The following is an 11,377-nucleotide window of genomic DNA, read 5'->3' as shown; positions in this document are numbered from 1 at the left end:
GGATTTAAGTTTTGAGTACTCTGAATGTATTCTTTCTATTGAGATTTAAGTATAAGGTTAGAAAGAATTAATAAAGAATTGATCTCAATTAAGGAGGACCAGTTGGAAATAGACATGTTAAGATCACATTTGCATGTAATTTCCATGCTACGCATCCATGATTGATCTATGTCATTTGGTTATATTGATATACGTGACCATTGATGGGTTTAGCTACGATAAATGTTGGGAAGGCCGCTTTGATCCTATGTTAGTATAATTAATGGACGAGATTGTTTTGAAATACCTATAATTATGATAGCAAAAGTTAATCGCTTATAAGGTTACACACTATCAGAAAACATATGTAGCCCAAGTGGGAGATTGTTGGATTAAAATCCCTAATATGGGCTCATATGTATATTAGTGTTTGCTATTTGAAGCTTGGCCGAAAATAAAGTGATCATTTTAGTAATTGTGGGTCATTGGGTATTAAAGTGTCATGGGCTAAATGTGTAGATACCCTAAGCGATATTTCTAATTTATTGAGGGGCTAAATTAGAAATACTTAAAATTAATAACCTAGCTATGAGGTTATAAATTGGTAGTGGTCCCCAAGAAACAAGAGCTAGTTTCTATTCTCATCTTCCCCCATCAAGAGAGAAAATTAGAAAACCTAAGTCTTGTTTTCTTGGAAGATCATTACCCAAAATCACCACAAAGATTATCTCTACAAGATGGATTAAGATCATCACTATCTATGAATTAAGGTACGCTTCCGCCATTTGAATTCTTCTCTTTGAATCAACAAAGGTATTCTTTAGATCTATAGTTATACACTTATAATTATATGTAATATGTTTATCTATAGAATTGAATTTTGTTGTTGCATATTTTATGAGTGATATAGAAACTAACACATAAATTTTGTATGTCATTGTGTCCAATCCCAAAGACTCACAGATTTTACTTTGAAGAGTTTCATAACTACAATTTTTTAGTAATAATATTCTTGTGAGTTCATAGACTGTGTATCCAGCCAATATTTCATTGTTAAAAAGAATGATGGTTCGAGGATCCATTATCCGTAGAGAAGGTACGTTTGTTTATTTAGTATTTCTTAGCTCAAATCAAAGGTAGAATTTGTCATCATTTTTATCATAAAACATTTTCTACACATTGTACAGTTTTTTTGATCTAAAATAGAATAATGAACAGACAAGAACTTAAAAACTTATATTGCATGTTTTATAAAAATCATATTGTGGATAATTTTTACTCTAGAATTAGTCACCATTTTTATGATAAGACATTTTGTACACATTTATACATTTTTTATTCAAACATGAATAATGAATAGATAAGAACTTAAAGTTCTTTATGTAAGTTCTATCTTGGAGAATGTTTACACATTGTTCAATTTTTTTAACGTTTAGAGTAGCAATATATTATCTAGAATGCTTAGATCATCTTAGTTCATGCTCTGTTTTTTATACAAAAAATTAAAGTTTCTAAATTCTGATTCTTGTATTTATTTTTGTTATGTGATTACTTTGGGCAGTTAATAGTAATAAAAAAACTTATTTATTGTGTGATTATTTAGTTGATATGTGTAGTGGATTTGTTTTACATACTTTTTATTGCAAGTTGCTTATAGATGCTCTGTTTCTATATTTTTTAGCAGGTAGTCTTCGTCTCCACCTTTGAGAACTTCGATCTTGTATAATAATGGTTATCAAGGTTACTTTTTCTATTTTTAATGATTATTTAGATCTCGATAGTGGATATGGCTGCTAATACTTTATGGTTTTGATGTTTATGCTCGTTCGACAATGGTGTTCTTTTGATTTTCGTTTGCTAGTTCGACAATGGTGTTTTGGATTTGGTGATTTGTTGCTAATTGATGTTGTTCTGGGTTTTATAGAAAGGTTAGCATATCAGTCTTCAAATTGGTTTGATTGTTTGATTTGCATGCGCTTATTCATTTTTGTTTTCTATTTTTTCTAATTGTATTTTTTCGGCAACTGAAACTTGATTCACGTCATAGTTGCTGATACGACAGTTAAAATTTCATCTTCATTAACGTTATAGGTAAAATTACAAATTAGATGATAATTATGTATATTGTTACAAAAATTCTTTTTTCTAACGGTGTCATAAATAATACAATACTATAGTTTGAGGTAGCGAGCAATAGTCCTCATAGAAAATTAAAATGGAGAACTTACTAAATATTAGATTTTGAGCAAATATTTACAATTGTACTCCCACACCGAAAAAATTATATTTATACTGTCCTGCTTTTCTTTTTCTTTTACACTGTAAACACCAAAAAAAATAAAATAAGGCCTCTATCTTCCACACACACGAATAGAACCACCATAGTAATACGAGAACAGCCAAAAAATAACTATTAATTTCGACGAGATAAAGCAAAAACATTAAAACCATTAGTACTAGGGTTGTCATGGTTTTTCTAATGTTGTTATTAGGTTGTTCCTCTGTTGTTTTGTATGTTTAAGAAATGTTGGTTTCAAATTATATAGGTTAAACCAACCACTAAATATTTATTTGATGTAAGAAGAATGAAAGAATCATGGACACTAATAATCTAACCTCTCTTTGAAAGTGTGAAATCTAGAAGACAAAAAAAAAAGAGAGTAGAAGTTGGCTAGGAAAAGAAACAACATAACCAATGCTGCAAAATAGGCGGAGTTGGGCACAAGAAGAGAACATATAGGAGAAGACATCAAAAATAAAAAGAAGCAAAACAACTAAAAAATAACAATTGAACAATGGAGGAAAAACTGAATATATATTGGAGCATAGAATACTAAAGAAAATATATAAATTTCATTGTTACTATAAAGAATAAAACAGTACAATAATATTTAGAAAAATGTGACAAAGAAATGAAAGAAAACAATATTAAAACAACCTTAAAATAATAATAAAACAATAACAAAATAAACCAGTAACAGAAGAGGGTAAGTTGGAGAAAGGTGGTGGACTTAAAAGTGCGGAAGAGATGGAGCCAACACTTTGAGACTAAAAAGATGGAAGAACATGAACTTAGTGGAAGTTTTTGAAATATTTTTACAAGAACCTCATCACAAAGCAAGCTCTCCATCTCTCTCTTACACACACAACCACACTTTATCTTTCCTATATTTTATTTTTCTTCTTTCTCCTTCACATACTCTTTTTTTTTTTTTTTGGTTACTTACATAAAAGGAGAGGGTAGCTTTTATTTGAGTAGTGTTGTAGATTTGAGAAGAAAAAAAAAGAAAAAAAAAAGAAGAAAATGAGTAGGAGAGATAGAAAGAGCTCAAATACAACAATAAATGAATAATGTAAATGTGTTGTAATTTGCTCAAGAGAATTATATATATATATATAAACACATATATATTCTCTTGAAGTGGGAGATCACCTTGACTTGCCTAGATTTCAAAAGAAAAATAAAAAAAATATATATATAATTTTTTTTTTTAAAAAAAACAACCTGCTTTTAGCAATCAAATCAAAATTCTTCGAACTTTTTTATGTAATATTTTTTGATTAATGAAACCATTGAAAAAAACAACAACAAGGCGGCCTGACGGCCAAAAGAGCCCAGCCTAGCTGGGACAGAAACACCACAAAAACAAACTACAGGAAAACCAGGAACACTAACGAAACAAAGTCAAGCAAACTGCATAAAGCAGAGAAAAACCAGAAAAAAAAAACCGAACTAAATCTAAGACTAAACCAGTAGGAAACTAAACAGAAAAATGACCATCTGCAGCAATCAACTGCAGGAAATCATCAAAATTGGGCACATCCAAAACGCCAAAGATGTTGTTTCAGTTTGCCCATTGAGCCACGGAGTGGGCCACACCATTACACGAGCGAGGGGTCCATATAATCTCATGAATGTTGAATTCCGCCGAGAGTTCGATGAACTTTTTAACCTTCTCTTGAATGTTGAAATGCAGTTTTTGTATATCAGAAGTGTTGCTTTTCAACGCACTAACTGCATTCAGCGAGTCACTCTGAAAAATGACATTCCTGTAGCCAAATTTTGCTGCTTCTGCCGCACCTTCAATGATTGCAGAGATTTCCCCTGGCAGCGGGTCACAGTGATTAGATCTAAACGTGGTGACGCGGAGGATAGATCCAGTCGTATCCCTGAACACCGCAGCCCCCGTTGCTTGGAATTGGCCAATAGCAATATCCGAGTTGCAAGCAATCCAACCTACCGGAGGTGGATTCCATTCAATGTTTGGAGGATTGGTAGACTCCTTAATTGTGTCCATTTCATGGAATCTACTATTAATGTATTCTACTTGCACTTTCAAGGGGATCGGCTGCTTACCATGGAGTAGGGAGTTTCTTTCCTTCCATATGCTTTCGAAAATAATTCCAGCACCTCCTAAGAAGCAGTTGAGGTCCATTACATGAGGTCTGTTGGCCGACACAATGAACCAATCAGTCCACTCCTCCCAATTTGAGATGGAAGGGACAGAAGTTCTCACACACCACGAGCATCCAAACCAGATGGATCTTGCAACTATACAGTCCCAGAATAAATGAAAGCTACTCTCTATATAGGATGAGCAGAAAAGGCAATTCTTGTCAGTAATTGGAAATAGGGAACCGATCTTGCCTTTGGTGGGGAGGCTGTTGGATAAGATTCGCCACCAAAGAAATTTCAGCAGGTTGTGAATTGATGCTCCCCAAAGAATTCTCCATTTTCTATCCGAATGCACATCCTGATTTTGAGTTGATAGCATTCTGCAAGCCGATTTGACCGAGAACTCACCATTCGGTTCCGGAAGCCAGAGCCAAGAATCATTCGTGGTGGAATCGGGGAGAGAAATGTTGAGAATTCTTTTAGCATCATCTCTTGCGAACCATTTCCGAACCATGTCTTCATTCCATTGCTTGTTTATAATGAAATTACTAACTAAGCTCACTCCTTCAGATGCTTCTACACAAGGCATTGGTTGTGTATTATCTCCAGGCACCCAAGGGTCAAACCAAATCGAAGTTGCCTTTCCATTTCCGATTCTCCTGCAAATTCCCTTTTGAAATTTGTCACGAATATTGAGAATGGCCTTCCAAAGTGTTGTATCTGACAGTTTCCTCTCCAAATCAAAGAAGTTCGAGTTGTTGATGTATTTGTTGTTCATGAGTTGGCGCCACAGGGAGTCATCATTGGTTAGCACTTTCCAAGCCCACTTCATAAGGAACGCCTTGTTCATAATCTCCGTGGTTCGAAAACCCAAACCCCCATTACCTTTTAAACTTTTATAGATGTATATAATGTGGGCTGTTGCCCAAAAATTGAAAAAAAAAAAAAAAAGTAATTTTTTTTAGTACAACAGTATTCCTATCCATGGTTCACCATTACCAACCACCAAATCCTCAACTACAACTTGTTCATTACAAACACTAATCTTTTCAGAACTTGCATCAAGCAGAAATATAAATTATATATATTTATATTTACGACTGAAAATTAAATGCTAGTTATTTCAGGGCTTTCTTTCAATAAACAACTGCCTGCAATGGCTAGTTTTTATGTCTAGTATTATTATGATCTAAGTTGTAATGTTGAAATAAACAGTGTAAGATTCATCTCTAAAGCTAAACAATGGAGACAAAAGGTAATTCCTTGATGCCCCTTTAGCCACAAAGCTGATAGGATGGTACTTGGTGAGTCCTTCATTGATTGCAAAGCTGGCTCCAGTACTTGAAGAGCTCCTCAAGTTGCAGCCTAGCTTCAATCTCCCACCTGCCTCATTATTCACACTATACACAAAGCAACCTTTCTTGCTTTCAGATTCCAAAGATACTGACTCATTTCTTCCGTCCAATCCTGAAACAACCCGAAAAATTGATGAACCTTTGTCAGTTGAGGCATCTGTCACTGTGAGGTCTTTGTCTTCTCCTTGCTGCACTACAATCATGCCAGGAAAATCAAATGGCTCCAGCATTACTGATTTTCCAAAGATGTCCTTGGTTGTGGATAAGTCTGAAGAAGGTGAGTCTGTTAAGATAAGCCTGAAAGTAGCTTTAAGAGAAGAATCTGTCCCAGGTTCAGGAAGTTTCTCCATAGTGATTGAATTGTTTGAGTTTGTTAAGACGAGAGTTGAGTCTTCAAGGTCTTGGGTGAAAGACACCAGATAATCACTGTAAGAGGAAGGAATTGGAGTTATCCAATCTGAAGGAAAGCTAGTCGATCCAGTTTTTATGTCCCAATCACCACTGCTATGAGCTGCAAGCAGATAAGGGCCATAAAGAATCGCCTGTATTGAAACGTACTCAGGCCGATCATCTGGATTATTCCCAAGACAAAATTAGTGAGCATATATAGATATATATATAAAGTTATGTTGAAAAACTTGGCAAACATGTGAATTTATAAAGATGGCTACCCAATGAAACTACCTTTAATGGGATCTGTTCTTAGAGTAATTGGAAGGTCAAGTGTGACTGTGTCACCAGGGTTCCAATTCTTAGTGATTGAAAGAAAATTACCTGAATTATTATATATAACCAAAAGTTAAAATGTCAGAAGTTCACAAACGATGCAACGCTAGAAATTCATTGGAGATTGTAATCCACTCAACCTGGAGCTGGTAAAGAAATTTCTTTAGCATTTAACTTTGCCTTTGCACCACTTAAGTGTGTCCAACTTGGAACTCGCAAGTTTAATGTCAGTGATTTTCCTGACTCCCCTGAAGAAATAGTGAAAGTCACTCGAAGGCGAGGATCCCATGAGTTAACTTGATCAACTTTCTGATCAAGCACAACTTTTCCAAGTTTCCAGTCAAGGGAATTTGGTATGTATTGGATAACATAAATACCAGGAACTTGTCCATCTTCTTCAAAATATATTGAGTCTCCTAGCTTTGAAAATGATTCAATTCCTGAAAAAGATCAAGATGAAGACTTTCAGCTGAACCTTTTAAGTAAATAAATGATGTACTAAGCACAATCCTTACCTGTTCCATAGCAGCACCAGAATGACTCAAATGGCTTTCCCCATCCGTGGTAGCTTTTGCTCTTGGAAACTCCACGACCTAGTGGTAGCATGTAAATCATTACTCCTGGTTCTGTTCCTCGTTGGATTCCTAGCACACCATTTGTAAGAGCCCTCTCATAGTAGTCTGCATATGCCATTTCTTTAGTCCACCTAAACAGATGACGAGAGACCTGAAGATTGTAAACATGAACTTTACTTGAATTACCAAGCATATTTTTACCACAACCTGCAATATATGTACATTGGCAAGTTTTATAATCCAAACTGAAACGGATACCTTTAGCATGTTGTAAGTTGTGCATGACTCTTCATTCTCAGTTTGTAGAGTGTTTGCCAATCTCTTGGGATCAGACCTGCTCACAGCAGATTAAAGTACAGCCATCAAAGAAAGAAAAATTAGAGATGGATTAAAACTAGTCTAGAAGAACTAGCAATGCACAACGAAAGAAGTATAGCAACTTCTCGTAGCTATAAATAAAAGATTCAGGTGAAAGGAAGGGTTCCTATGAATGTATAATTAAAACTCAATGTGCTTATAAATAATAATACCAGAACTCGCTAACTGATGTTCCTCCAGTTGCATAGCTATGAGATGAGTTCACGACCTCCATGAAGAATGTTCCAATGTCCTGGCAATCAATGATAGATCACTACTGACTCTCATTTTCTTTACCTTCTACTAACTAAATGAAGTTCACTAATAATATTTATTAAACCCACTGAATTATTTGAAATTTTAATTTAAATGAGAACTCAGAAGTTCAATACAATTTTACATGGAAAGGAAGTCCTATATAAGAGACTAAGCAATTACTAAGAAGCGAACTGGGCAATAAAAATGATGCAAGCATCATTAAATACTGAAGAAAGAGAAATTACCTTATAAAGTGGATCACCAGTGATTTCATACCGCAATTGAGAACCAATCACAATTGGGATATGTGTATTGGCATGAAAACCAGATATGTCATCCGCCTACAAGCAAAAGGCAGAATTTGGTTTTATCGAACAGGCTTTAGTAATAGTAATTGTTGGAGGAGCCAACAGAAACAAATATTGCTTACCTGAACTGCCAGCAAGCCTAAGAAGCATGGTTTATCAAATAGGTGAGCCAACAATAAATGCTTTGGATTTGCCTGATCATATTAACATGAAATTTGCTTGTCAAGTTTCCATTGTCCTATCACAATAATACAAGTAAATTCCAACCACAGAATTACCTACCGTTATGCTGTACAGTCTATACAGCACATCGTTCATGCCACCAGTTTCTTCATTGAGTGTCTGGTAGTGTCTTTCTACTGTGTATTTGGAGACCACATTTTGAACACGCTTGTAAAAGTAGTCAACCATCCAAGTCATCATCTTGAAAGCTTGATCATTACCAGCTAATGTATATTGATCCAGTAGACCTGCTAGAATCTGTCAAAGTAAAGAAATCAAAAAATTATATTGTGTAGCATTGTTTTAGGGCTCATACATGCAGTGAAACAAATCAAGTAAAACTAAACCTTGTGAATGGTGTAATAAGGAGCCCAGACAGGTTTTATGGCCTCAAAACGATCAAATAGCTCAGATGGAAAAGCAGAAAGATATCCAGTCCCTAATTTCTCCTGACATTCAGATAGATAGGACACTACAGCAGACATTTTTTGTTTGAGAGTATCATTATGTGTGCTTGCCCACATTTGTGCTGTTGCACTCAAGAAATGCCCTTCAACATCATAAAAGCAAAAGTTCTATTATAAAATGTACCAATGAACAGAGCAAAATAGTGAAAAAATATTGACTAATGTGTCATAAGATAAAGTTATATATATATATATATATATATACATATATATATCAGAAACATATCATTAGCTGAGCACATACGTATTTGTGTACTTGGGAATATTAGAATTAAAAGAAAAACCAACCTACAAAATGACCCCGTAGCTCAACTTTTGGGTCCTCCCAGCCTGAGTATGGCGTTCCAGGAGTTGCCAAACCTGCTGTCTTTCTAAAGCTCCAAACTAGGTTATCCACATCTAGTATCAACAGATACTCCAAATTCGTTTGCTGTGCCACCCCATGCGTCGAAGCAGGATTCAATCTAACATCATGCAAAGAAATTTCCTTGAGAAAATTCCCTGGGCCGTCATTAAGACCTGATTTTTTTAGTTGCCGGTACATCATTGTCCACTCAACTTCGTCTTCTTCCCTCAAAATCTTTCTGGAAAGCAAGTTTGACCAAGCTGAATCGTCTGATGGTGTCAAATGGTTGTGTGAGAACATCTCTTTTCCCCAACTCTCACTCTTGGATATTGAAAGCTCGTATCGAAGAGTATGTGATGAGAGTTGGGTTGGAGAATTTGTACACTCCTTACTCGAACAGAACCGAGATAGCATAAACACTATAAAACCAAGTAAAAGCTCAAAAACTCTAAAATTATTCATTTTTACAGAAAACCCAGATGCGAAACTACCTCAGCTAACCAGAAATCATTCAAAAGAATCAAAACAACTGATTTAATAAATGCCCAGAAAGCTGAATTCCCAGTACCTACAGATGTCAGTGAGAACCGATATCATATACATAATGAGAAAACAGAGACTCCAAGTCCAATGATTATGACATAATCCCTGAAGAAGAGAAAAAGAAAGAAAGTAAACAGTTTCTTAAAAGGAGCAGAGGGAAAGTCATCATGATGATATAACACCATGTGCATGTTTCCGTATTTAACACTAAGAAGATCATCTCGTGAAAGCTAAGAATAGGTTTTGGGTAGAGTAAAATATCGACAAACATCAATTAATTCTCCACATAATTAACTTCTACTCTAACATATTTTCCTTTTCAACTTTACCTAGTTTTACCCAACTCAGAACTCGACATCAGGTCTTTAAAGATTGCATCTTTCATGATGAGAGAGCGTAATGTTGATATAATCGATAAATGGAGTCATTAACTAACTAAGTCGTTTTGATTTGTTACATCTTTGAGAGAATTTTCTCCCATTTCATTCTTTAGTCCAATTTTTTCTTAATTCTGTATGTCCTACTTATTCACAACTGAAAACATTAATTCTATTCTGATGGCATTTAATTAAGAATTATTTTTTTTTAATTTATATTTCAATAAATATAGGACCACGTCTTGAGAGCAATTAAAAATAGAAACACACATTGAGTTTAGGGATAATGAGGCTCGAACTCATGACTTCCACTACATCAAAGTGACACTCTACGGTTGAGTTATATCCCTTCCTCTTTCCTCCATGGAGAAATAGAACTGGAAAAATTTTTTGAATAGTTTATAATGCTAAAAATAAAATTAAAATAATTACTTGTCACACGTATAAGAAAAAACAGTCATGTGTGCAGCAAAATATGTAAATCATATTCAGCATTGCAAACTACTCAAAAAATTTTAGAAAATTATAAGGGACACTTAATAACTACATCGTACACGATCATAAAAAAAAATGACTAAAATACTAATAAATGTTGAATGTAATATTGAGGAAATCTAATTATGATTAATTAAGGCATATTTTATAAAATATAGATTAATAAGGGTATAATGGGTAAGATTATGATCTTACTAATCTAATTCTGTGGATAATAGGGAATTTTACTATAAATAGATAAATAAGTGTAATTTATTAATTACGGAAATTTTATTAGAATATGTGTGTAACATGCATGTTATTTATAAAATAAAAATAATTTTAGGTTAGACAATCTCGGAGACCCAATTGGAGGTAAGAAATGTCACAACGGTATTTATTTACTGTTTACCGAATTTTTCGGCAACCGAATAATTTTACAGCTTAAGAAAGTCATGAAGGTATAAATAACGTAATAACTAACGAGAGATTTTTACGTGGTTCAGGCGTTAAATATCCTTAGTCCATGAATCCATTAGGCTCTATGGCCGATGATTGTTTATACAAATATAAAAAGATGGACCTTTTCTCCTATTTTTCAAGCTCCTCTTGAAGAAAAGAATACTTAGTAGGAATATTCTGGAGTTGGTAATTGGGTTACAAGAATGTATTTTCTAAGGAGTCAGTCTTCGGCTTCAAGGTGAAGGGCCAAAGAAGGGAAAAAGAAAAAAAGCATTCCCCCATTGTGCTTCTTTTGGGGTATTTATAGGCCGACTCCATCACATGGGCCACCTTGGATGGATCTTCATGGGGATGAACCCCCTGTTGGGATTTTATGCCCTAAATAAAACCCATATCAATATAATCTGATTTGTTATCAATAGAAGATTAGAAGTCATTTATGTTTACATGTAGTTTCATGTTTATGGTTTAATGTATATAATTTCTGTTAAATCCAGAACATATAGTTATTCACAATTACAGTGAGGTCAAC

The 11,377-nt window shown here is 34.4% G+C and overlaps 1 protein-coding gene across 2 annotated transcripts; it reads right to left on the bottom strand.

The window, feature by feature from the left end:
* Positions 1 to 5,307: 5,307 nt before the first annotated feature.
* LOC115719069 (uncharacterized) lies at positions 5,308 to 10,065 on the bottom strand. Of its 2 annotated transcripts, XM_030647971.2 has the most exons (12): positions 9,862 to 10,044; positions 8,932 to 9,557; positions 8,524 to 8,726; positions 8,237 to 8,434; positions 8,077 to 8,148; positions 7,892 to 7,987; positions 7,562 to 7,641; positions 7,290 to 7,365; positions 6,972 to 7,182; positions 6,597 to 6,896; positions 6,415 to 6,504; positions 5,308 to 6,301 (listed from the first exon to the last, which is right to left on the bottom strand). In XM_030647971.2, the coding sequence occupies exons 2-12, from the start codon at positions 9,449 to 9,451 to the stop codon at positions 5,565 to 5,567; spliced, it is 2,583 nt and encodes an 860-aa protein (XP_030503831.2). In that variant the 5' UTR covers positions 9,452 to 9,557; positions 9,862 to 10,044; the 3' UTR covers positions 5,308 to 5,564. The 2 variants fall into 2 exon arrangements, with proteins under 2 accessions (XP_030503831.2, XP_060966899.1); XM_061110916.1 differs by having other exon boundaries at positions 8,932 to 10,065.
* Between the last annotated feature and the right edge of the window lie 1,312 nt (positions 10,066 to 11,377).

Source organism: Cannabis sativa, chromosome 2 (genome assembly GCF_029168945.1).
Source record: "Cannabis sativa cultivar Pink pepper isolate KNU-18-1 chromosome 2, ASM2916894v1, whole genome shotgun sequence".
Lineage (NCBI taxonomy): Eukaryota > Viridiplantae > Streptophyta > Magnoliopsida > Rosales > Cannabaceae > Cannabis > Cannabis sativa.
This window is presented reverse-complemented; position numbering and strand designations above follow the sequence as displayed.

What these genes read in the sequence shown, in the direction of transcription:
- LOC115719069 (XM_061110916.1), bottom strand. Translation starts at nt 9,451, where the DNA reads ATGAATAATTTTAGAGTTTTTGAGCTTTTACTTGGTTTTATAGTGTTT. An exon ending in ATAGACTGTACAGCATAACG is followed by an intron (nt 8,149 to 8,236) that starts GTAGGTAATTCT and finishes TAATATGATCAG; the next exon opens with GCAAATCCAAAGCATTTATT. An exon ending in CTGGTGATCCACTTTATAAG is followed by an intron (nt 7,642 to 7,891) that starts GTAATTTCTCTT and finishes ATTGATTGCCAG; the next exon opens with GACATTGGAACATTCTTCAT.